The sequence below is a fragment of the Mus musculus genome, chromosome 3, assembly GCF_000001635.26.
Source record: "Mus musculus strain C57BL/6J chromosome 3, GRCm38.p6 C57BL/6J".
In the NCBI taxonomy this organism is placed as follows: domain Eukaryota; kingdom Metazoa; phylum Chordata; class Mammalia; order Rodentia; family Muridae; genus Mus; species Mus musculus.
Window position 1 is genome coordinate 158,409,314 of NC_000069.6, and position 26,215 is coordinate 158,435,528.

General features: G+C 37.6%; 1 protein-coding gene across 19 annotated transcripts in view; it reads right to left on the minus strand.

Annotated features, from left to right (window-relative positions):
- The window catches only part of Lrrc7 (leucine rich repeat containing 7), a 494,798-nt gene that overhangs the window by 342,128 nt on the left and 126,455 nt on the right, over window positions 1-26,215 (minus strand). For 5 of the 19 annotated variants that reach the window (XR_003954327.1, NM_001291453.2, NM_001291452.2 and 2 more), the window contains exon 3: window positions 3,817-3,892. The exons of 13 other annotated variants lie outside the window; for them this stretch is intronic. Coding sequence is in view for 4 of the 6 variants with exons in the window: in NM_001291453.2 (NP_001278382.1) it covers window position 3,817 (1 nt within the window). In the remaining 2 variants the exon portion in view is untranslated. Of the gene's footprint in view, window positions 1-3,807; window positions 3,893-26,215 lie in introns of all 19 variants that reach the window. One more of the 19 variants, XM_011240122.3, reaches the window with a different exon arrangement.

Below are 26,215 nucleotides of genomic sequence, written 5' to 3' on the forward strand. Positions count from 1 at the left end.
GAGCAGTTTGGCAATGTCATAAAACAGATTTAGAGACCAAGGAATAAATCCACTCTCCCAAAAGAGACATTAATGATGGTGTGGGGGAAGAGAAACGTCTAAACATAGATGAGTGGAATTCTCTCTCCATCTCTCACCCTGTATAAAAGTTAATTTAAAATATACAAAAGTTAATCTAAGGTGTAACCTGAAACTCTGAAACTGTTAGAGGAAAACATAGGAAAATCACCCAAGATCTAGACATAGTCAAGGATTTCCTGCAAAAGATTCTATAGTAGGAAAATGGTGACAATAAATGACCAATGAGAGCATATGGAATTAAAAAGCTTCTTCATTTCAAAGGGAACAATCAAATGAAGAGAAGCTTAGAAAGTGGGAGAAAGTCACTGCTGACCATCTGACAGACAATTAACATCTAGCATATGTAGCAAACACAACCAAATACTCCAAACCTACACAATCCAGACATAAATGGGACAATGAAATGGACAGATAGACAGCTCTCAGAGGATGACGTTCAAATGGCCAGTAACACATAAAAGATATTAAATAACTTTATCCAGAAAAATACAGATTAAAAAAGCACATCGAAGTTCATCACAATTCCATCTCATAACAGTTAGAATGGCTAAGAGAAGTTTACACCAATGCTGGTGAGAAAGGAGGGGAATGGCAACTCTCATACAATATTGCTGGAAATGTACACTAGTTTGTCCACTATGGAAATCAGAATGTAGGTTTCTAAAAATTTCAAAAATAGAACTTCCATATGACCCAGCTTGACCACCACTGTGTATACATGCATCTTTTTAGACTATTCTTGTATACATTCAAGGATTCTACATCAACATGACATAAGACATTCACATATCACTGCCATTATAGCTAAGTTATAAAATCAACATATATCCATCAATAGACATATAAAATACTCATATATGTATTTAGCAGACAAGATTTCCTTAACTAATATATATTGAATTGAATTAGCTGTTAAAATTATGGAAAGTTTTAGAATATTTAAAATATGATACTCAACAAATAAGATGTGAACTTAAAACTGAACTCTCCCATGGTGAATCTGAAAAATCTCCCATTGGTCTCTACAGAAAGAAGCCAAAGCACAAACGTGCCATATTGTATTCATTGACACCTCTCTCTCTCTCTCTCTCTCTCTCTCTCTCTCTCTCCTGATTGGCTTAGTTACCCATCTCCGTTATTGACTAACTGCAAGGCATGAACTTTTTCTGTCAGTCACCCTACCCAAGACCTTTTAGAAGTTTGAACACCAATGACTTCTATGCTACTTCCTTGGTTTCAGTTTACTCTTATTTTATGGTTCAATTCCTTCAAACAGAATCTGTATCTTTCAAAACAAAACTGAATCTTGTGCCTCAGAACTGACCTGGGTAATGGTCATCTTTCACTTTGTAACACAAATTTTGTCTGGTTAAGTTCTTGTGTCTTCAAACACAATCTCTATCTAGGTAATTCAGCCCATAGGTCTGATTCCAAGCTGTTATTCTCAGCTTACAGAGTTTAGAGACAGGAGACTTCATCTTGTTAAACACAGTTGCCACAGTAACAGCCTCCATTGGAAGTAAGCTGCTCCCTTCCCTATTTTAAATGCTTCAGGTCACAGCTTATCCATCCAAAGTTATTATGGAATGTGCATGTACCATCCCCACTAATATTAATTCTTTGAGAATTTCATAGTCTATTCTTATCTTAACCTTCTTCCTCAAACTCTTCTAGAGTTACCATTCTTTCCCTTCCTACCCAACTTTCTCTCTTCTCTCTCTCTCTTTCTTTTTTAAATATTTTTCTGTTTGTTTTAAAAAGTCAAGTTTGTGCTGTCCATGCTTCCTTGATATGTGGCCTTGCACTGACTGAGGTAGGCTGAGCATGGTCAACGTACCAGAGGTCACAACCTTAAAGACAACTGACTTTCCCTCTCTCAGCAGCTGTCAATTGCCAAGGCCTTCAGCTAAAGGGTGGGACTTCACATTCACTTTCACTCTCCATGCTGGGAATTGTTTGAACTGATTCTGGGAAGATTACTAAGAGCCAGAGGTTACGGATGACTATAAGGAAATACTGTTTTCCCTGATACAGCATATCAGGCACACATATGAACACATGCAGCCGTGTCTTCCCTTCTCTGTCACCACCTCTTTAGTTTGGGCTCTTACCATTTACACCTAGTTTCAAGTCTCAACTTCCTGGTTGCAAACCCCATAACCCCAACAGTCTATTCACATCTGCCACCTACTATTTTCCCTTTATTTGAAGAGCAATTCTGATTTTAGTTTCCTTCATGCCTTCTAAAAATCATGGTCTTCTTTAATTATTTCTTGATATGCGCACACAAGTATTTACAAGCATACTTTCACCACTCCCCCCTTAAATATGAAGGTTGCTTAGGTGAACTGTATAAAAAGACTGCATTTTAAAGGTATTCCTCCACATCTCTTCAAACTGTAAGAGGTATTGCTTTATGTCAGCCCATTATAAAAATCTCTACATGTGTAAGCAAATGCCTTAAAGGCAAATAGTTTACACTATAAATTTTTATCTCTACTTAGTTATTTGTAAGTATGTTTCTTCTCCAATTGTGTCAACTAAACTCTGTAAACATTTGGTAAATTTTATGTATGAATTATTTATCATCTGTAAGTTTTCATTCATAAAATTTTCACAAGACATTGAGAGGGAAGATACTTCTCTTGGGTTGTATAATTCTTTAGGAATCTGTATTGCTAAGCAACTGAAATACATGTTACATATTTATTATAGTTTCTACCACCGAACTGTCTTGTATTACAGGATTTTAAAAACAAACATTTATGCACAATCTAAAAATTTCAATTGTGAACACCATAATTCTTAAATATTTTTGTTGGTAAATGGGTTATATTGATATTAATATTAAAAATTACTTAATAACTTACTGCACTTATTTTGAAGACTGAAGAACTTATGGTACTAATTTTTATCTTGAAATGATAATGTATTTATGTGTAATATATGTGTGAAATATTAAGACATATAGTTTATAATTGCAAATCTACTTGTCATAAAATATTTAATGTATGTACTTCTATAATCCTTTGGCCTGAACATTTGATTGCATTATAATCTTCAAGATAAATTTGAGAAGAACCAACTTTGTCTGTTTTAACATGATGTCAACAGGTTTTCAGAAAATTCTCTTGCTATCCATTCAATCTTATGTAACTTTTTCTCTCTGTGGCAGCTCCCCATTAATCTATTCATCCCCACACTGCATGGTTTTGTCATTGAATCTCTCTTGCAAATGTCAGGCTGTGCTGGCAAGTGCACTGTTACTGCCCTCTGCCTGGGTTTTATTTCACAATACCTTGATGCTTTGAAATGCAACCTTAAAAAGTGAAAGCATGACTACAAAATAAATTTTTCAAATGGTTTATGATAGGGATTAATACATTTGTGCCATGGTTGAATATGCCACCAGAAATTGGGAGATTCATTTACTCTTTTTATGACTGAGTGAGTGTGGAATTGGGAATATAAAGTTAGGCCTGGGGGAAGACACAGTACTTAATCTCAAATTTATGTTAAAAAATAATTTCATTATTACTGACAGAAAATGAGTTTCCAGAAACCCATGACGGCTTTCATTCTTCCTAATTATTTTATGTGGTGTAGTAGAGCTTTGCGCAAATATTACTAAGCATCACTTTAAAGCTGTAAGAATATTTGGTCACCATAGAGTCAAATCCCCAGAACATGACTGAACCCTGTACACTTAGGCATAGGAAGTATTACAATATCTACTTGCTAGTCACTCCTGTCTCTGAAGACTTCTAGGCTGTGGGCACTTTGACTTGCATTCTTTTCATGTAGCGGGCTCCTTAAAAAAAAAAAAAAAAGAAAATTTAAACAATTTTAATTAAATGTACTTATAAATTAATAAATGCATCTAAATGAACACAGAAAGCAAGAACAGAATGTTCAGAGATGTTCCTAACTGTCAGCTGCTACACTTCCTATCAGTTTCAGTCCCCAAACAACACTCAAACATTTGAGCAATGGCTGTGAAAATTCAATGTGTGACAGAACCTTCACTTTCCAAGTGACACAGTATTCCTGTGAGAAGACTGTGCATACCATGATACTCCCCTTGCTGCTTTAATGTTGTGCTAACAGAATGGCAAACACAAAGTGCTCCTTTCTTTATTTGAAAAATTAGAAAAACATAATTTCTTGGGAACTATCATATAGTTTATTTCTTACAGATCAGAGTAATTTCTAATAATTCCATTTGGATGACTTTTTTGTTCTCACTACTATAAACACAGAATCAGTAATTTCTGGTGATCTTGAAACAAAATGGTCTGCTTTGAAGTGGTCAGTTCCCATGCAGAAGTGACCATGGCTGATGCCTTCAATGTATCATTCATAGACAAAAAAACAAACAAACAAAATGAAGCCTAACATGTTCCTATGTACTTGTAATAATTAAATTATTTGAGAGTAGTTTCTATGGGTGAATAAAGTTATTTTGACTTCTGCATGTATTCTATCCATGGCTGATGTGGGAAATATTAAATAGTACTTTAAAAGTATTTATTTGGATATTCTATATAAAATCTTTCCATCCATAGCTTATATAAGAAAATCTCTAGGAAATTATTAGATTATCCAGATTTTTTACACACACACACACACACACACACGCGCGCGCGCGCGCGCGCACACACACACACACACACACACACACCACTAACTATACTTGGCACATTCTACTCCAAGTATAGTTAGATAGAGCTGAAGAATTTAATGGAGTTCAAAATGCTTCTATTGCTACTTTCACTTAGTGTGTATTCCTAATAAATATTTAAGATGTGGGATAAAGAGATGGAGGAAATGTTCAAGATGTGCTTAATTATGCCAACTATATATGGAAGAACTTATGTACTAAGGTCTTGTCTCCAGGGACAACGCTAAAGGATGTTTTGGAAAATTCAAAACATAGTGACAGAGTATAAATAGCAATTAAAATGATGAAGATTATGTTCATTTAATTGGTGCAATTATTTATTTGTTTGAAATGCTCAGTCTTAGATGGAATAATGCTTAGCAAATGATGTGTTTAGGTTCAAGTAATTTGCTGATTACACATGCATTGCTAAAGTGAAATACAATGTATCTGTTAGAACTAAACATAAACAACAATAGCAACAAAAGATGAGAAAGAAATTAGAGTTGTTGTGATTTAACATCTTTATAGACTTGTTATTTTGTCAGAGGAAAAAGATTCAGATTCCCTGTCATGACATACAAATACTGACTCAGTTGCAGGTTTTCTTTACACAGAAATGGAGACATGGCCTTTAATTCTCTCATCCAATTCATTTTGCTTAAGCTCTCTTGCTCTTCAGATATCTGCGGGCCAGTTTTCATAATTCACCTCAAAGTTCAGGTAATTGGCTTTCTCTCTTTGGTCTCTTTTGGTTCTCAGCTTCACGTTACATGGGTCCTTTAAGCTTCAAACTTTCCATGCCTCCTATTATCAGATTTACACTTCGAGACCTCAAACAGCTGATTCTCTCTAGACTGTTCTCCATGATATACCCTCAGAGTTCTACTTAAGACCATGCACTGTAGACTGAAAACACTTCATATATTGGTTAAATATTTATTTAAGGTTGAAGAATTTTTGTTTTCATGAGAACTTCTTAAGAGATATTAGGCCTGAGAAAGCTTCTCAATATGTTTGTCCTCTAAAAGGAGAGCAGAGACTCAGAGCAGTTTTGTGTGTTTATGGGACATTTTCTACTGGCGATAGGGAAGGTTGCTACTGCTGTTGGAATCTAGATTGTTTTTCAAGAGCTATGTGTTAATGCATTTACAAGGATATATTGTTTGAAAACATTTCAAAAGGCTCCTTGCTTTGAGCTACAATTCCTTTTGTGGCAGTGCTATTTTTTGACTTCTTAGTTAATATTCTATATATCAAACCATTTCCCTGGATATGGTGGCTGTATGTAGAGCATGCTGGTGAAAAAGCATACACCCTGGAGTGTTTGGATACAGTCCTCTGGAGGTTCCTTCCAGTCAACACTTGCCCATAGTTTGAACTGTGTCTCTGACACTACTCAAAAGTAGAAAGCACATGTTAAAAATCCTCTGGGCACAAGTTCCTATTTAGCACATGACTCCCAGGGGCAAAGCCTTGTTTGGTTACACTTTTAATCAGAGTGTCTGTTCTGACTGCAGTATTTAACATGTGTCACTGCAGGATTTAGTGTGAGTCTAGTGAAATAGGACAGACCTAGATGCCAAGCCCTATACCTTCCATTTATTAACGCTATACTTAAATATGATTCTTCATTGCAAACATTGAAGCTATCATTAAAATCATCCTTTGAAATACATAAGGTAGAGATGGTCTGCCTGACAATTGCAAGCCTAAGATTGAAGACACAAATGATGCTTAAGTGAAAAGTCCTGAGAACTTGAAATCTCAGTCATGCTCTCAAACAAGTATTGATTTGTCTGAAAGCTTTAAGTTAGTGTCACGCTCAATGCTTTCTTGGGGTTTCTGTGACATGTTTACTAATCATCATTGATTATTTAATGCCAATAATATCCTAGGAGCTGATGAAGTACAAACACCGCACAGCAAAGAAATTCAATGAGCATTTTACCCAGCAAGTGTTATGGCAAAGGGCATTTTAAGGGTGAATTACAGGTGCAAAAGAAACTTGAAAGATCCATTGTCTGCTCATCATTTTAGGCAAATTTTGCCTTTTACAGACTCAATATAGCTGACTCCTGTGAGGCTATGCCAGTGCCTGGCAAGGGCAAATACAGAAGTGGAAGCTCACAGTCATCTATTGGATGGAACACATGGCCCCCAGTGGAGGAGCTAGAGAAAGTACCCAAAGAAATGAAGGGGTCTGCAACCCTATAGGTGGAACAGCAATATGAACTAACCAGTACCGCCTGAGCTTATGTCTCTAGCTGCATATGTAGCAGAAGATGGCCTAATTGGCCATCATTGGGAGGAGAGGCCCTTGGTCTTGCAAAGGTTATATGCCCCAATACAGGGGAATACCAGGGCCAGGAAGTGAGAGTAGGTGGGTTGGAGAGCAGGGTGGTGTGAGGATATAAGGGACTCTTGGTATAGCATTTGAATTGTAAATGAAGAAAATATCTAATAAAAAATTGAAAAATTAAAACTTAAGAAAAGAAAAAAGAAAAAGAAAAAAAAAACAACTATGTTTTAAAGGTCAGAAGTATTTTCATAAAACTCATTATAACTGATACAACGCAGTTGTAAGATCCAGAGTGCGGAATTCCCCAAAGAGTGTGAAATAAAGTTTTTTAACATTGAACTTGCAAAATCTGGGTGGAGCAAACCAATGTGGTAAAGGATCTGTATATAGAGATGGGAAACAGAATTCACAATATTAGACTAGGGTCTTCTCGGCCTAGTTTACGGTACAATACTAGCACACTCCACAGAAGGCTCTGATGAGGGATAGAGATAAAGACATTTAAATTTGAAATACAGTTTGACAGAATACAGCCTTTGTATTATATAATCCCAGAGGAGGGGCACTGACCACAAGCCATGAGGCATGGAGGCCTTTTGATTGACAAGTAAGTCATGGTTTGAATGCTCCTAGACCAAGATATTTGAAGAAATTGTTTTAGCCATCACTAGACTACTTGGATTTTGGTGGTTAAAGCCACAGAGACACAGGGTGGTAGGTTAACAAACAGACTAGAGCTATAACCTAAAATGAACAGGAAAGATCTTGGTCTAAGTGTCAAGAGGGACAAGAAGGTGTTTTATTTAGACTTCACCCCAAATGGGTTTAAATAGTTCTTTTCAAGTTAGTTTCCCCAGAAGAAAATATTGGCTGAGACCAATTTTGATGAATAAATAGTTTATTTTGGTGAGACTCTCAGAAAACACAAATATAAGAGTAAAAAACAAAATAAGCAAGGGAAAGAAGCAGACAATGGGGGGATGATATGTTCTACTTGGGAAGCTGTTATGCTTGGTTATGTTCCAAGGAGACTCTAAGAGACACTGTGAATGTCTTTGGTCCAGGTACATGGTAGGAGGCAGTCCTCAACAGGCATAAAATATATATTTTTTTCCTATTGTTAACAATTCCTTTTAAAAGTCTCTTACTAGAATTCACATGGTTGGTTGTTTCTTTCCTTTGGAGACATTTTCCCCTCAAAATTGTTCATGTTGTATTTGAACCTTTTCGTTCAATGCTTTTAATTTTGCTATCAGATTGAATGTAACATGTTTGAGAACTGACCTGTTTTGTCTGATAACATCTCTGACAAAGAGGGAAGCTGTCATTTGTCAAATCAATGCATGGATGAGACTCCCAGAGAGGAGGTAGTGAGATCCTCTGCAATGGGTGGAAAGTTAATGTCCTGTTTTTGGTGACAGGATTCCAGTTCATGAGGATCTGATATGAAATCCTATACCTTCCATCCTACTGTGATAATGGCCCCATGCCCATTTTCTATTTCCTGCTTCAGAAAGCTCAATTATTTCCTATTTCCTACAGCATTAAATCGAAACTTCTCTGCCTGAATTTCAAATCCTTCCATAATCTGGGCAGTTATATTATTCTAAGTTGCATCTTTATAAAAAACTACTGAACAAACAAATTATAGGACAAATAAAATGCTGGCAAAATCTGTATAATATAATGACTTGCAGGTTGTTTATTATTAACAATTAGTTTAATAGTAGGAAACAGCATGATCTAGACTCTCAAATACAAATATGAAAAGTCTGCGTGAGGGTAAATGGGGTTTCTTGAACAACAGGAGTTGGTATGAACACTAGAAACTGCTGCAGTGTATTTCAGAAGACAAAAGCCAGAGGCATTCAAAGTGCCACAGACAGGGCTCAGCTGGACCCGAAGATACCACACAGATATAGAAGCAAAATGGAACTACTAAGGATGAAGACAGGAGCAAAAAACAGGACAATGCAATAGTGTTCATGTTGCTCAGAGTACAGGAATGATTTCATTTCAGGCACCTCATTGTAACTTCAAGATAGAGTCATTAGCTTGATCACATACCTTGGGAAAAGCAAAATAATAATAATAATAATAATAATAATAATAATAATAATAAAATATTAGGCCATGCAACAAAATAGCAGACAAAGTATATCTTAACCTGAGTCCTGAATGGCAGAATCACCCAAGAATTTTGTGAGGATGTGATCATTCTTGAGAGGTGACAGGATAGAGTGTGCAGCACCTATTGACTGATGTATCTGATGTCTGATATGTTAAGTAGTTCTGTAAGGAGAGTGCTGGCATAAAGTGCTGCACAAAACTTTGGATCTGCACCTCAGTACTATATAAACCAAGTGTTGTGGCTATTCTGTTTAGGTCTAACACCTGTATATTGGAGGGAGGAGGATCAGAAGTTCAAAGTTATCCTCAACAGTATAGTGAGTTCAAGGTCAGCCTGAGTTATATGAAACCCTTTTCCAAAATAAATTATTTAATACATTTGTTTATGCTATCCTCCTCTACCTGGTGGATTGTACTTGTCCTCATGATGTCCTCTAGGCAAGTATTTCACTCCAGCTTATGAAGCGTAAGCCAATGGAAACCTGAAGAACCTGCTGTTATCCACTTTTGCTCTTTCTATTGATGACAAGCATTAGCCAATGATTATGGAACAAAGATAAGGTGGATCTGAACTTGGGGCCATTGTTAGTTAGTGAGTCATGGTCTTGTAAAATAAACTTTTGTGTGACAGCAAGGTGTTAGACCTGGGTCTAACTTTACCCAGTGGTAAAGTTGTATAAGGACTATAAAAAATGACATCCAGATTCTGGAAATTTGCAAATTAACAAATAAAATTATAAAAAAAATAGATTCTAGTAATAACTTGTGGTTTTAGTGTAGGGAAATATAAAAATGCTATTAAATGTGTTAATAACATTCAAAAAATTGACCTGTTCGAACATGAGGACACATAATTCCAATGAAGTGAGAAATAAATTACTCTTATGATTTTAATTGGGATATATAGGAGAATTATATTCTGAGGATTAGTAATGGTTCATAATGTTTAAGAGAACTTGGGCTTTCTATACCTACAGATATATAACTGATTAGATATGGGAGTTATTTCAGTCCTTGGGAGGTTTGTTTATTACACTAGGACTTAGAATGCACAATAAGTCAATAAAAGTAAGTATATTATAGCTATAATATGAAAGAAATACTTTAAAAATGGAACAAAATCTATAAATAAGCCTTCAAGCAATTATTTAACCTTGACAGATTTATAAACACAATATTTTTAAGTTCAATTTTAAGAAAACACTTTAAAACCTAGGTTTAATTTAAAAAAAATCAACCTTTTATAAAATAAAAATTTCCATTAACTTGAGTTTTTCCCCCTAGGCAAAAAAGCCATTCTAGAACATGAGAAATTCAGAGCAAAGTTCATGGTGACATAATGACATATTTTACATTTTATGGATGAGTAAATGAAGATTCATGCTGCCAGAACCAAACTCAAGGAAAAATTAATCAATTTTGTAATTCTATAATTCACTAATGGGCTTTTAAATGCCTCCTAAAATATACTATTTATCTTTGGGCTTTAAAAGTCAATCTATGTTACTTGCAAAGTTTTACTGACAAGAGGGGTAGACCACAGCTATGGTGGTATGAATGGGAATGGAGCAATAAGCTCATATATTTGAATGCTTGGTACTCAGCAGAGCTGTTTAGGAGAGATTAAGGGGTATGGCCTTATTGGGGTGGATGTGTCTTTGAAGGGGAGTTTTCTCTTACTTTTGGATAAGGATGTAAGCTCTCAGCTACTGCTCCAGTGATATGTCTGCCTGACTGCTGCCATGCTCGCTACCATGATGGTCATGAACTCTAACCCTCTGGAACTGTAAGCCCCAATAAAGTCTTTATTCTATAAGTTGCCTAGGTCATGATGTCTTCACAACAATAACAAAGTAACTCAAACAACAGCAGTGATTCAAGAAGTCAGGAGGCTGAGTCAGGAGAAGCACTGGTTCAAAGCATCCAAACCACATAGTAAAACTGTCTCTAAAATACTGAAATGTCTTCTACATAATCAAGTCTAGTTTTTAAATATTAGGGAGGCTCATAAGACTTTAGGAGAGAAGAAAGGTTGAACAACTAAGAAACTTTCAAGACCTATCAGGTCCCATCACCAAGATTAGGTAAACAATAAACAATTATTAGTAGAGGAGACTCTTGTGTGCATCTGCCTACAAGTTGTGCAGGGAGCTCCAGAAATCTAGCTATCATGAATCATCACCCCTGGAGGAGTAGGGGTTTTCAAGTGCAGCCTCCTGCATGTATCTCATTCATGTTCTCCAATAAGCTCATTGGGTCGTCAAGTTAGATTTGGGTGGGTTTATTTCTGTGATCTTTATGGTTCCTTGACAGGAGTGAATTTCCTCATGTTCCCCAAGATAAAGTCATATAACTCAGATCTTGCTAGAGTAGAAGAAAATTAGTCATTGGTTAATGTCTCATTTGAAAGCTTTTTCCTTCCTAATTTGATATATTTTTCCTTAAGAAGAGATATTGCAAATATAAAATGGTAATTTGGAAACCTTTACACATGCAGTAAGTGCTCAGTAATTAAGTAAATAAATTTATACCACCTAAGCATTTATTTTATTATTTTATTGTCTTTTCTCTATCATCCTTAGGAAAGAACTTAAAACATAACTAAATATAAATATAAATAAACTAGCATTTCATAAAGAAAATATAAAAGTAAAAAGGAAAGGAGAATAAATTATTATATTTAAGACTAGAAGGCTTGTTCAACTAAATAAGGAGTAAAAATTTGGGACAGTCAGTGAGGGAACATAAAAAAAACAAATCTCTGTTTTAAGGGAGCACATCAATTCAAGAAAACAAAGGTGTTTGACCTGTTTATTTAGGCATCTTGTAACTTAGAGAATGTCTAAACAAGATCATTGACCAATTTTTTTGCAAGAAAGGAACCAAGAACATTAAGTAATAACGAATGTGACCAAGACGAATCTATGATTATCACTTATTCACCTCTATGTCTCATCTATAGATAATCTAATAATAATCTTTACTTGCTTATCACATATCAAAATATCACCTATTTATATATATCAATTACATATCATCATCTATTCATGTATCAGTGTATCATCTATATATCTATGTTTCTATGTATCAATTGACTTATCTATCTACCTAGAAAGTATACCTAGAAAGTATAACTTGGTGTTGATGGTATTTTGAAAATTTTGTCACCTAAAGGGTGACCATCTTTATTTACATGTAAAATATACATATGAATATGTATTTGCAGAATTTTGTCTATTTGAAATAATGATTATATACTCCATTGCAAGATTCTTATAAATAAAATATTTCAATTGGTCTTAGAGTAGACAGGTGGACATTTGGCTAATGTTAAGTTAAAGAAATCTTAAATTTTGCTACTCAAGCACACATAGAAAAACTTGCCTGCCTTTTTAGTTGTCATAATCTCATAATTTGTAATAAAAATATCCATGTAAGTTAAAATTTCCCAGGCATTCAGTAAATAATTTCCTGAAGACCTAAAAGTTTATATAATATACTAAATGAGTTTTACAACAAAGTTTTATTTTCTCTTTGTCTTAAATCATAAGATAATTACTAAAAAAGAACAATGTGTCTTTAAGCATTTACAAAACTAATTCCAGGAGAGATTTATTTCTATAAGAATGTTCAATCACAGGGCCCCCAATGGAGGAGCTAGAGAGAGTACCCAAGGAGCTAAAGGGATCTGCAACCCTATAGGTGGAACAGCAATATGAACTACCCAGTACCCTCCCCCCCGCCCCCAGAGCTCGTGTCTCTAGCTGCATATGTATCAGAAGATGGCCTAGTTGGGGTCATCACTGGAAAGAGAGGCCCATTGGTCTTGCAAACTTTATATGCCTCAGTACAGGGGAATGCCAGGGCCAAGAAGTGGGAGTGGGTGGGTAGGGGATTGGGTGGGGGAGGGTATGGGGGACTTTTGGGACAGCATTGGAAATGTAAATGAAGAAAATACCTAATTAAAAAAATTGACATAAAAAAGAATGTTCAATGAACCAGGAAGAGATTAAAAAATAGATTTCATCAAGCAATTAGAATCTGAACTCTAGGTTGACATATTAGAAAGCTGAGAAACAGGCACATCGTGGACCACTTAATGAAAGAGAAGATGATATGTAGCACAGAAATATATATTATGTCTATTTAATAAACACAGCTATTGATCCTAGAGGGAACAACATATCTGGGTGATAGCAACTCATATACCTGCTCACCCCTTCCTGACCGCTATTGATTCCCTTGTAAACACAGAAAGCCATTACAACTACTTAATGTGTATTATCTAGTTTCAGAGACGCTCTGTATTTCACATCCTATCAGTCAGAGCAGCAATAAATTCCCAAGGGTCATAATTATATATTCACAAAAAATCACTTCCTGCGTTCACTTTTCTTTCCTGCTCACTTGTTTGTCACACTCATTTAATACTCATGTATCTCCCAAAATTCAGTAAGACCTACACCAAGATGCTCACAGTCAGCTATTGGATGGATCACAGGGCCCCCAATGGAGGAGCTAGAGAAAGTACCCAAGGAGCTAAAGGGATCTGCAACCCTATAGGTGGAACAACATTATGAACTAACCAGTACCCCCCGGAGCTCCTGTCTCTAGCTACATATGTATCAGAAGATGGCCTAGTTGGCCATCAGTGGATAGAGAGGCCCATTGGTCTTGCAAACTTTATATGCCTCACTACAGGGGAATGCCAGGGCCAAGAAGTGGGAGTGGGTGTTTTAGGGGAGTTGGGGGGGAGAGAGGGTATGGAGGACTTTTGGGATAGCATTGGAAATGTAAATGAAGAAAATACCTAATTAAAAAAAGAAAGAAAAACAAAAAGCAAAACACAAAACCAAAACCGAAAAAAAAAAAAAAAGACCTGCACCAAGAATCTGCTCTTTAGACATAGGACTTAAGAAACTGTGTGTGTAAGTGTGTATGTTTGTGTGTGTGTGTGTGTGTGTGTGTGTGTGTGTGTGTGTGTGTGTGTGTATGAATGTATAAATGTATTTATGTGTGTATGTATGTATGTTAGCTAGTTTTATATCAGCTTGAAACTAGCTAGAATATAAGTGATTAAATGTAGGAGGGTCCCAGACCATTGTGGGTGATGCCATCTCTGGGCTGGTGGTCCTGGGTTCTATAAGAAACCAAGCTGAGCAAGTCAGTAAGCAGTGCCTCTCCATGTCCTCTGGATCAGCTTCTACCTCCATATTCCTGCCCTGATTTTGAATTCCTACCCTAACTTCCCTCAGTGATGGACTGTTATCTAGAAGTGTAAATAAAATAAATTCCGTTCCTGCCAAGCTGCTTTTGGTTATGATGTTTCCTCAAGCAATGGTAACCCTAAGATATATATAAACAACTCTAAATGGATTTGGCCAGTTATATATGTATGTGTACACATACATGTAATAACAATTAAAGAAGAGTTTAATACTTGAGAGGAAGTAGGGGGTATGGACATGGGAGTTACATGGACAAAGGGCAGGTGGAATTGATGTAGATGTAACATTTATATATGAAATTCTCAAAAACTTAAAGCAAAACATAAAATTACCCTTAAGAAAGAATTAGTTTCAATGATCTCTTTTTTCCTTTCCTCTTTTAAAATTCAGTTCATAACAAGTTTAGTTAAGAGTTTTTTTTTCTTTCATATAGAAACATATAAAAAAAGATAAAGGCTTATAAAAAGCTTTAGGGTAACTTTGGCCAACACATTCCATCCTAGAGGTTCCCTGGAAGTTGCATCCAGCCAAAGCATTGTGGGTGACAGAATGCCAGCTAGAGTGCAGCTGAGTGTAGAGCTTTCTCATTTGCTCTGCATTGATGACACCAAAAGGCAGCAGTAAGGAGTGATGTGCTTTGTGACATGATCTGTGTCATTCCACATCTGACAGACACGTGGTGTAACAAATGCTACATGTGAATACCTCATGACCTCTGGGGAGAGAGAGAGAGAGAGAGAGAGAGAGAGAGAGAGAGAGAGAGAGAGAGAGAGAGAGAGAACACTACATAATCTTTAAACACCCGAGTGGATGTCTCAAAAAGTCACTTATATTTTTGGTTTTTAACTTAATAAGGAAGCATTTGTCTGTGTTCTGTGCTACAGATGCCCAGACTTGCACAAAATAAAACAAGGTGCCTGGATTTTGGACACCTGATGTGAAATGAAGCTGAACTTATAACCATGACTTAAAAGTATTGATGCAAAGATTTTATGAGTTTTATTTGTATGGAAACAACATTAATTTAAACAATTAAAATATTAGAATGGACTCTTTCCCTTAGCTTGTATGATACCCCAGGTATCATTTGAATCATTTAATACAAGCAACCATTGTGTACTAACTTGAAATGAATTATTTGCATGGTTCTTAAAATCATCCACTCTCATTAAACAGCAACCTTTGATTTAATAAAGCTAGAATTTTCCAAGTACACCAGACATCATTTCTTGTTTTCCAAGACTTTTAATTCACAGGAACACTTACATATTCTAGAATTGAAAACAGTCTTGCGCTGGTTGGAGGTTTGATTGTTAATGGATCCATCAGAAACCACCAAGAGACATGAAGTCATAAATACATAAGTGGCTTAAAATGCCATCAACTTAATGACTTGCCTTTTTATTTCATGTGGAAGATAAGAGAACAAAAATGGAAGTACGTATTTTTCTAAATGAAGATGTCTTTTTACTCATTAATTAATTTATTCTGTGAACAGCTATTTGCCAAGCACCTTTGCATACAGCCCTGCTCCCAATGCTGTTGATATCCATTGGAGCCATAAAGGCATCATTCCTAACTCGTCAGAGCTAAGATTTAGCAGCTTATTATTTTGTTAGGAGGTTTCTGCCCAAGACTGTATTTGCACTTACACACTTTGGGAAGCTGATACATTTAACACACAGCATTTTTCCAACTTATAATCTTAGTTTCTTACAGGTAGAATTTGACCTGACAATTCAGAGAAGAATTTCTTTGAAACCTGATACTTATCTTTTACCCATCATTTTAACCACAAGGACAATCTTTTCTATTTCAATTTAGAAAATATCCCAAGCTGAATGCAGAACACTTACAGCTACAGATGTAGCAGGTAGATGTCCAGGAACCCCAGAGGATGACAGAGACAAACCACAGGGTACAGAAAATTATCAGCTTTAAGCTGCAGAAGAACTGTATGAAATCTTGAAATGGGAAGTTGGTGATTTCAGATCTTTTGGGCTCAATAACAGAAATGATGCCATTCAAAAGGGCGTAACCATGAACTGATTTCCAAGACTTTTTTAGATTATTCTGACTTCTGTGCCTGCTTGTTTCCCTCCATCTGGCCTGGAGTAAAGTAGCCAGATGTGCTACTAAGATCTGACAATAGTTTTCTTCTGCAGTCTTGCTCTGTTCTTGTTTGAAGCTGTGAAGCCAACCTCACAAAGGGAGACACTTTCCAGGCTTGATTTTTCTGCCCATGGTGAAGGATGTAAAGAGGCCAGGTTATTGTGGTTTCTACTAGTAAGCCCACACAATACTGTTTCTTCTTGGAGAAGAAGAAGAGTTCACAAGGCCATTCCCTCCTCTTGACAGAAAAAGAAAGAGATTTCCCTTTACTGGTATATCCTCCTGTAGGTAGCTCATAATCCTATAGATAACTCTAAATAAACTTATTGGTTCTCCAACCAAATCCTTTCTTTAGTTTATTGTTTTTGTCCTGTGTAGCTGATTACAAGGTATTTATTCTCCCCAGGAAAAGGCAAATAACTATCATTGGCTGTTAGTGAAGGCACACTTATGGAATGGTACCACAATATTTATTACATTTCAGGCTTTACTGTACAGAAATTCATATAACCCTTACTACTGCTATCAATGAAGAAACAACACAGAAAGATAGTGTAAATTTCCTGAGTCACAAGGCTTAGCCATGAGTAAAGCTGTCAATCAAATGTAGACACCTTGGTCCAGCTTTGTGTTTCAGCTATTCCCAAAGGCCATGTTCCTACACCAGCATCAGAGTGTTACATGAAAGGAGGAATTATGCAGAAGGACTTGTGATGTGTTCTCTTGTAAATGCATATCTTACCCATGCATGGGGTACTATCTTATATTTCTTAAAGCTTTGAGAGACAGACTTCCACAGGATTTTTCTAAAAACTTGTTGTCTATTTCCTGAACCCCAAATTCTTGTGCTTGTCTTTCAGAGAGAAGTAGCCCCAGATTCATAGAGGTCCTAGTGCTTGTCAGACTTTATGCATGCCCAGTGTTTTTAAGCAAGTAAGACATGGGTATCAGAAGTAGGTCACATCAGGTAGTGAACTCAAATGCTCCATGTTTGGTCCTACTTGATACAACTGTCTGGTGGGACAAATGAAACCTCAGAAAACAACTTGCAGACAAATTCACATTTACAGGGGCAGCCCAAGGAGTGGCAAGGACTTTTCAGAGGGGAGAATATGTCCAGAGAGGTCAGGTGAGAATTTCTGCAAGGGAAAAGGTTTAGGAAAGGGGAACATGTCATGCAGTTTGCTTAAGGTAATCATCGTGGCTTATCACAGATGCAGAGCAAAGCCTTTATCAAAGTAAGACTTTCCTGGATCCTTCAACTCTGCTCCAGCTCCCTTCTCCATCTGATCAAGGAAACCAGAGAAAAAGTGACAGATGATCGGACTGAGAGGGAAGAGATAGAGTACACTCTCCTGTCTGAGCCAAACAAGCAAACAGGCATACATGGATGAAAAGAAAAGGGAGAAATATCTTAAAATCTAATGAAAACTGATGGAGAGAAATTTGACTGAGAGTTTAATTACAAAATCAAATTTACATTAGTTTAATTAAAGCCACCAGAGGGTTATTTTTCTAAGGGTTAGCAGATAGAGATACCACCTTTAAACTTAAACAGGAGCCAAAACTCTAGTTGACTCTCCATTGTGCTATACAGTGTGGTTGTTTTACATACCATATATATCTAGTGTGGAGACACAACACAATGATCTGGCTGTGTTGTAGGGCTAAGAAGATATGAAAAGTATAAACCGAGATTTCACAACTGAGGAATCTCGAATGGCTGAGAAGCACCTAAAGAAATTTTCAAAGTCCTTAGTGATCAGAGAAATGCAAATCAAAACTACCCTGAGATTCCACCTTACACCAATCAGAATGGCCAAGATCAAAACCACAGGTGACAACTCATGTTGGAGAGGATGTGGAGAAAGAGGGACACTCCTCCATTGCTGGTGGGATTGCAAACTGGTACAACCACTCTGGAAATCAATCTGGAGTTTCCTCAGAAAATTGGAAATAGATCTACCTGAAGACCCAGATATACCACTCTTAGGCATATACCCAAGAGATGCCCCACCATGCCACAGGGGAACGTGCTCTATTTTGTTTATAACAGCCCTATTTGTGATAGCCAGAAGCTGGAAAAAACCCAGTTGTCCCACTAGAGAAGTATGGATATAGAAAATGTGGTTCATTTACACAATGGAATACTACTCACCTATTATGAATGAGGACATCTTGAAATTTGAAGGCAAACGGATGGAACTAAAAATCATTTTGAGTGAGGTAACTCAGACCCCAAAGGACATGCATGGTATGAAAGTGGATATTAGAAAAAAAGTACAGAATACCCAAGTACAGTCCACAGAATTCATAAAGGTCAACAAGCTGAAGTGTCTAAGTGAGGATGCCCCAGTCCCATTTGGGGGAGAAAATAAAACAGTCACAAATGGGGAGGAAGGGAGGGACCTGGGAGGCAATGTGGATGGGGGAGAGGGTAGTTGGGGGGAGAAGGGAAAATGATCTGGTATTGGGTGAAAAAAAAGGACTGAAGCCTTGAGGGCCAGCAGAAAGTATGGTATCAGGCAAGCTCAGGAGATAGGAGGTTGGGGGGACCCTCCAGAATGCACCAGAGACCTGGGAGGTAAGAGACTCTCAGGTCTCAAAGGGGATGAAATGCCCTACAGTAGGTAGAGGGAATTTATAGACCCCACCTCCAGCAGGAAGACAGGGCATCAAATGAAGGAAGGGGATCATCCCACAGTCACAACTCGGACTCATAATTGTTCCTGTCTGAAAGAATTACAGGGATGGAAATGGAGAGGAGCCTGAGGAAAAGAAGCTCCAGTGACAGGCCCAAAGAGGGATCCAGTTCAAGGGGAAGTCGCAAGGCCTGACACTATCACTGAGGCTATGGATCACTCACAAAAAGGGACTTACCATGACCGTACTCTAGAAGACCCAAAAAGCAGCTGAGTCAGAGGCAAATAATTGCACCCAATCAAGAGACAGAAGAAGCCAACCCCTGTTGTTGAATTAGAGGAGGCTGAAAGAAGCTGAGGAACAGGGCAACCCTGTAGGAGGACCTACAGTTTCAATTAATCTGGACCCCTGAGATCTCTCAAACACTGGACCACCAAACAGTCGGCATAAACCAGCTGATACATACATCAGAGGACTGCTGGGTCTGTGTCCATTCAGAGATGATGCACCTAACCCTCAAGAGACTGGAGGCCCCAGGGAGTTTAGAGGTCAGGTGTGGTGGGGATAGGAGACATCCACATGGAACAGTTGGAGGGTGGATGGGCAGAAATAAATATGGAGTGTAAAAAAGTTAATTTTATTAGATATTTACTTTTTAAATGTTGTACCCTTTCCTGGCTCCCCCCTCAAAAAAAAACCCCTCCTTATCCCCTCCCACCTCCCCCTGCTCACAAACCCACCCACACCTGCTTCCTGGCTCTGGCATTCCCCTATACTAGGGTGTAGAGCTTTCATAGGATCAAGGGCCTCTCCTCCTTGCAGTTTACCATTGGACTGAGCACAGGGTCTCCAATGAAGGAGCTAAATAAATAAATTCAAATTTTTGTTTCATTTTTAAAAGTGTTCTTGGGAAGCCAAAATTACAATGAGGCACAGAAGGTTATGCAAGCCTTTTTGTTCATTTAGTAAATTAAAACTTTGGATAAGCCTTATTGCTGGGTCAGGGCTTGGACTGTATCTCAGTCCATGTGTTTTGGGGGTATATATATCCCTTTGTTCAGGGGAGAATGATATCAGTATAGCAAAGCACTGGTTGAAAGGGAGTTAAGCTAGAATTGGAGTCATGGAGTAATTGGGAATTTTCTCTCTGGTTCTTTACATTCCAGGATAGTATTGTAGGTATCAGTGTTCAGTTCTATCATTGAAGACTAACCCACATGATCCACTATTGCTGTGGGCAGTTACAGGTATGTCAAGGATACTGTTGGAGGGAATAGGATGGTGGCTCACACCTCATATTTAATAGGGAGCCTTTTCTCCAAAACCTGAAAATGTCTCTATTTTCCAAAGATGGAAACTCATGGAAGGTTTATTTCTGATCATGCTGAGCTGTTTGGAAATCAATATTCTGTCCCTGCTGGTGAAGCTAGGTGGCTACTGAGCTTTTTGGAAGTTTTCATGCTACAAATGATCTGTTTCCTTCTAAGGCAATAAACCTAACACCCAGTGTGAATTACTATCACCTTTCAAAGATTAGTGAATCAACACACAAGTAAAAAGTGACAGCTAATTCTTTTGGTGAAGAACAGCTGCTTTGTTCTAAATAGAATTAAAAACGCCAAATCACTTACTGAAATTATTGCATATCAGAGGCTTAAAGGGGAAAAGCTAAAGCCTGTGTTTGGATCCCATTGGACTTTGAGAAAGACCAAATAACAGGCTTGGGGATGCACAGGAGTGAATGAGGTGGTCTCTGTTTTACTTTCGGAACAGAACAATGAAAATAAAGGAAAACTGTTTACTTTGGAGGAAGAGAGAAGTTTTCTTAGGGGAGCATTTACATTTTTATAATCTGCTTTAGACAGCTATGAAATAGAGAGTAACCTGAAACTTTGGGAAAAATAGTTGTTTAAGTAAGTTGAGAGACTGGGGTCCAAGGAATCCAAAATAGAGATGTAGAAAGGAAGACACGGAGCACAGAGAAATCTACAGAAGCAAGAAAAGAATTTCTAGAACAGTCTGAAAGGAGACCCCTAGAGGGACAGTCAAGGAAAATATGACAGTCTGGACACAGATAAATAGCCTACAGTGCCACACAACACCTGGGGAACTGTTGGTTGAAAAATGGTGGTAAGAAAATGTCTAGAAAATCTGGACATATTTCACAGGGAAGAGACAGAAAACCAAGTAAAATATTCAAGGTATTCTTAGGTGAGTTTCACAATCCTTATTTCTATGGATTCCCATGTTGCCTTGCCTAAGGCAGTTCTCAAGAAATTTATGAAATTGGGCAACTTCCAGAAAGATAAGACCCAGCACCAGAGGCTCCCTACAGGAAGAGAAAGGCTGAGTGACAAGAGGTCCTTTCCTTGCTTGGAGTTTGTTAGGAGTAGGAAATTTCCTTTGGGGTGCAATTCTCATAGAAACATAGAAATATGGCAGGATTAAAGCACGGGCTGTTTTGGAAGAATTAGAATTTAAAAATGTCAAATCTTTCATTTGGGAGAGCTCATGAGATCAGACTTGTAGAAATAATTTACAAAATATGTTTGGGTTCTAGAATGAATCACTAACAAAAAACAATACTAAGTAGTGGTCGGTTAACATTGTTTAAGAAAGGAAGAGGTCAACAGGGGAGCTGTTTAAGCTAAATTCAATTCAGAGACAGTGGTCAAGCAAACAAATATCTCCTATGAAGATTAACATGCCAGCATGACTAAACCGAAGTGCTAGATACTCAATCTATGTTTTTGATGTTTCTGAGAGGGTGTTTTGGATATGCTTAACTTGTAATCCAATAGGCTTTGTGTAAAACATATTGAGCTTGTTATATGGGTAGGTATGTCAGCTGAAGGCTTTAGCAGAAAAAGATTGAGTCCTCCCCTGCTAGCAGACATCCTTTGAACATAATTGCAATACTGGGTTTCAAGACTGCCAGCTTACTGTGTCCAGCAACTTTCACAATGAGGTGAGCTAATTTCTGAAAATAAATTTCTATATGTAGATATACTGTTTATTTTCTTTTCAAAATCTGGTGTCAGATAGGCAATGAGGATACATACATAATTACATACTTGTGTGTATAAGTGTGTTCTAATTATCATCTGTGAAATATTTACACTAAAACTGTTACTTACATAAAAATCTTACCATTTTCATGGCGATCTCATTTAGAAGAGTGATAAGAAGTTATAAAATATTGTCAGTTTTACTTTTGAGAAAAGATACAACAGAATGAAGGTCTGCCATCAAGGAAAGCAGGTTTCTTGAAGGATTATCCCTATTTCCCACCAATCTCCTGGGACACACATTCTGAAATAGGGACATCAGCCTTAGGTCAGGGTCATGGTCATGTTAATTCTGACCAAGGAACTGATAAGAATGGCAGAAGCAGAACAGACTTGAGTTCTACAGCAACACAGATGACAGTGGCCATTGGGGTACAAGGATCAGAGACACTAGCTCTTCAAACTTTGGAAAAAAATTAATATTCATTACACCAGTTACACTCAGATAAGAAAGGGAAATTTTAAAGTTTTAAAAACACGATATAGAACAGAAAAAAACACTAAAAAAAAAGCTCTGCTAACTTGAGGGTCTAACATTTCAAGTTTCTACATTTTGCAAAATATGTAAGAGTGTCTTAACCTTGCCAAAACCAGAACCAGTATTCTAGGAAACTATTTCCTAGGCTGTTATAAGCAATCTTTTAGTGGAACTTTCTAGTTAAGTGCACATGCACAACTCATAGATTCTCTGTAGTCTGTAGACATTATCCTTTCTCCAGGCATCCTCAGCTTCCCTCACTGACATTACTTTCAGTTGTAAATATTGTGACTTTAGTCCACTTTTTTTTCACAGTATGGATTACCTATGGATTTGTCATTAATTAATGTGTTTTTATGTCTATTTTCTCCTACTCCACCAAGAATATCATTGTTTGTTTATTGGGCTTTAAGTTTTTGTTCATTGTTTACCGATCATTCTATAAAATGTAGAAATAATGGAATATATAATATAACAGCTATATACAATGAGATTCATTAAAATTGTAGTATAACACTGCAGTAATTATGAGTCTGAGAAGTGTAAGTGCCTTTGTCTGCAAGATGGAGGCCTGGTGTAGAAAGCAGTGTGGCTGAAAGGCCTGGAGGTCAGAGGCAAAGGTGGAGGCATGTTGTATCTGTTGTTGTCAGAGCAGCAGGCACCAGAGAACATCAGTATTCAAATGCTCGTAGTGTGATAACATGAATCCAGCAATTTGGTTCTCTTCAGATCATCAGAGGTTGGATGATGCCTACAAAATGTAGGGAAATGTGTAATTTACTCTGTCTACTTATGCCAGTGGTGAACTCTTCTGGAAGCACCTTATAGACACATAAAAGTCATCTTTAGGTAAACAATGAATATCAAGTTGACACATAAGATGGACCTTGGCACTATGCATCAGAAGCACCAGAGAGTAGAGAGAGGCACATAGACCTTTGGTGTGTGTTGTATAAATTAATGTAATTTGACCATATCTATAGATTGGTCACATGTAGGACATAATTTTAGAATAAAATAAAACTTGATATAAAGTGTCACTTCATATCACTTTGCTTCATAGTACTCTTGGAATAAAGTTTATAGTGACTCTCCTTTCTGACTCTAGAATGACTCAATTGGAAGAAGAGGCTAATGTCTAGAGGACAATGGAATGCTTACTTTACTTGCTAAAAGTTTAGCAATGACCCTGAATAGACTGGAAGTTTATAATTATGGAGGACCTTAGACATAGAGTCTTTTCTAGACTCCCAACACTGTGTTGCTGTTTGCATCTTAAGAGTCCTTGAAAGCCTTCCTTGACCAAGGTATCATTGAGAAGAGTGTTGTTCAGTTTCCACGTGAATGTTGGCTTTCCATTATTTATGTTGTTATTGAAGATCAGTCTTAGGCCATGGTGGTCTGATAAGATACATGGGACAATTTCAATATTTTTGTATCTGTTGAGGCCTGTTTTGTGACCAATTATATGGTCAATTTTGGAGAAGGTCCCGTGAGGTGCTGAGAAGAAGGTATATCCTTTTGTTTTAGGATAAAATGTTCTGTAGATATCTGTCAGGTCCATTTGTTTCATAACTTCTGTTAGTTTCACTGTGTCCCTGTTTAGTTTCTGTTTCCACGATCTGTCCATTGATGAAAGTGGTGTGTTGAAGTCTCCCACTATTATTGTGTGAGGTGCAACGTGTGCTTTGAGCTTTATTAAAGTGTCTTTAATGAATGTGGCTGCCCTTGCATTTGGAGCGTAGATATTCAGAATTGAGAGTTCCTCTTGGAGGATTTTACCTTTGATGAGTATGAAGTGTCCCTCCTTGTCTTTTTTAATAACTTTGGGTTGGAAGTCGATTTTATCCGATATTAAAATGGCTACTCCAGCTTGTTTCTTCAGACCATTTGCTTGGGAAATTGTTTTCCAGCCTTTCACTCTGAGGTAGTGTCTGTCTTTTTCCCTGAGATGGGTTTCCTGTAAGCAGCAGAATGTTGGGTCCTGTTTGTGTAGCCAGTCTGTTAGTCTATGTCTTTTTATTGGGGAGTTGAGATCATTGATATTAAGAGATATTAAGGAAAAGTAATTGTTGCTTCCTGTTGTTTTTGTTGTTAAAGTTGGCATTCTGTTCTTGTGGCTGTCTTCTTTTAGTTTTGTTGAGGGATTATCTTCTTGTTTTTTCTAGGGCGTGGTTCCCGTCCTTGTATTGCTTTTTTTCTGTTATTATCCTTTGAAGGGCTGGATTCTTGGAGAAATAATGGGTGAATTTAGTTTTGTCGTGGAATACTTTGGTTTCTCCATCTATGGTAATTGAGAGTTTGGCTGGGTATAGTAGCCTGGGCTGGAATTTGTGTTCTCTTAGTGAGTATATAACATCTGTCCAGGCTCTTCTGGCTTTCATAGTCTCTGGTGAAAAATCTGGTGTAATTCTGATAGGCTTGTCTTTATATGTTACTTGACCTTTTTCCCTATAAAATTCAGGTGACAGCAGATGCTGGCGTGGATGTGGAGAAAGAGGAACAGTCCTCCATTGTTGGTGGGATTGCAGGCTTGTACAACCACTCTGGAAATCAGTCTGGCGGTTCCTCAGAAAATTGGACATAGTACTACCGGAGGATCCAGCAATACCTCTCCTGGGCATATATCCAGAAGATGCCCCAACTGGTAAGAAGGACACATGCTCCACTATGTTCATAGCAGCCTTATTTATAATAGCCAGAAGCTGGAAAGAACCTAGATGCCCCTCAACAGAGGAATGGATACAGAAAATGTGGTACATCTACACAATGGAGTACTACTCAGCTATTAAAAAGAATGAATGTATGAAATTCCTAGCCAAATGGATGGACCTGGAGGGCATCATCCTGAGTGAGGTAACACATTCACAAAGGAACTCACACAATATGTACTCACTGATAAGTGGATATTAGCCCCAAACCTAGGATACCCAAGATATAAGATACAATTTCCTAAACACATGAAACTCAAGAAAAATGAAGACTGAAGTGTGGACACTATGCCCCTCCTTAGAAGTGGGAACAAAACACCCTTGGAAGGAGTTACAGAGACAAAGTTTGGAGCTGAGATGAAAGGATGGTCCATGTAGAGACTTCCATATCCAGGGATCCACTCCATAATCAGCATCCAAACGCTGACACCATTGCATACACTAGCAAGATTTTATCGAAAGGACCCAGATGTAGCTGTCTCTTGTGAGACTATGCCGGGGCCTAGCAAACACAGAAGTGGATGCTCACAGTCAGCTAATGGATGGATCACAGGGCTCCCAATGGAGGAGCTAGAGAAAGTAGCCAAGGAGCTAAAGGGATCTGCAACCCTATAGGCGGAACAACATTATGAACTAACCAGTACCCCGGAGCTCTTGACTCTAGCTGCATATGTATCAAAAGATGGCCTAGTTGGCCATCACTGGAAAGAGAGGCCCATTGGACACGCAAACTTTATATGCCCCAGTACAGGGGAACGCCAGGGCCAAAAAGGGGGGAGTGGGTGGGTAGGGGATTGGGGGT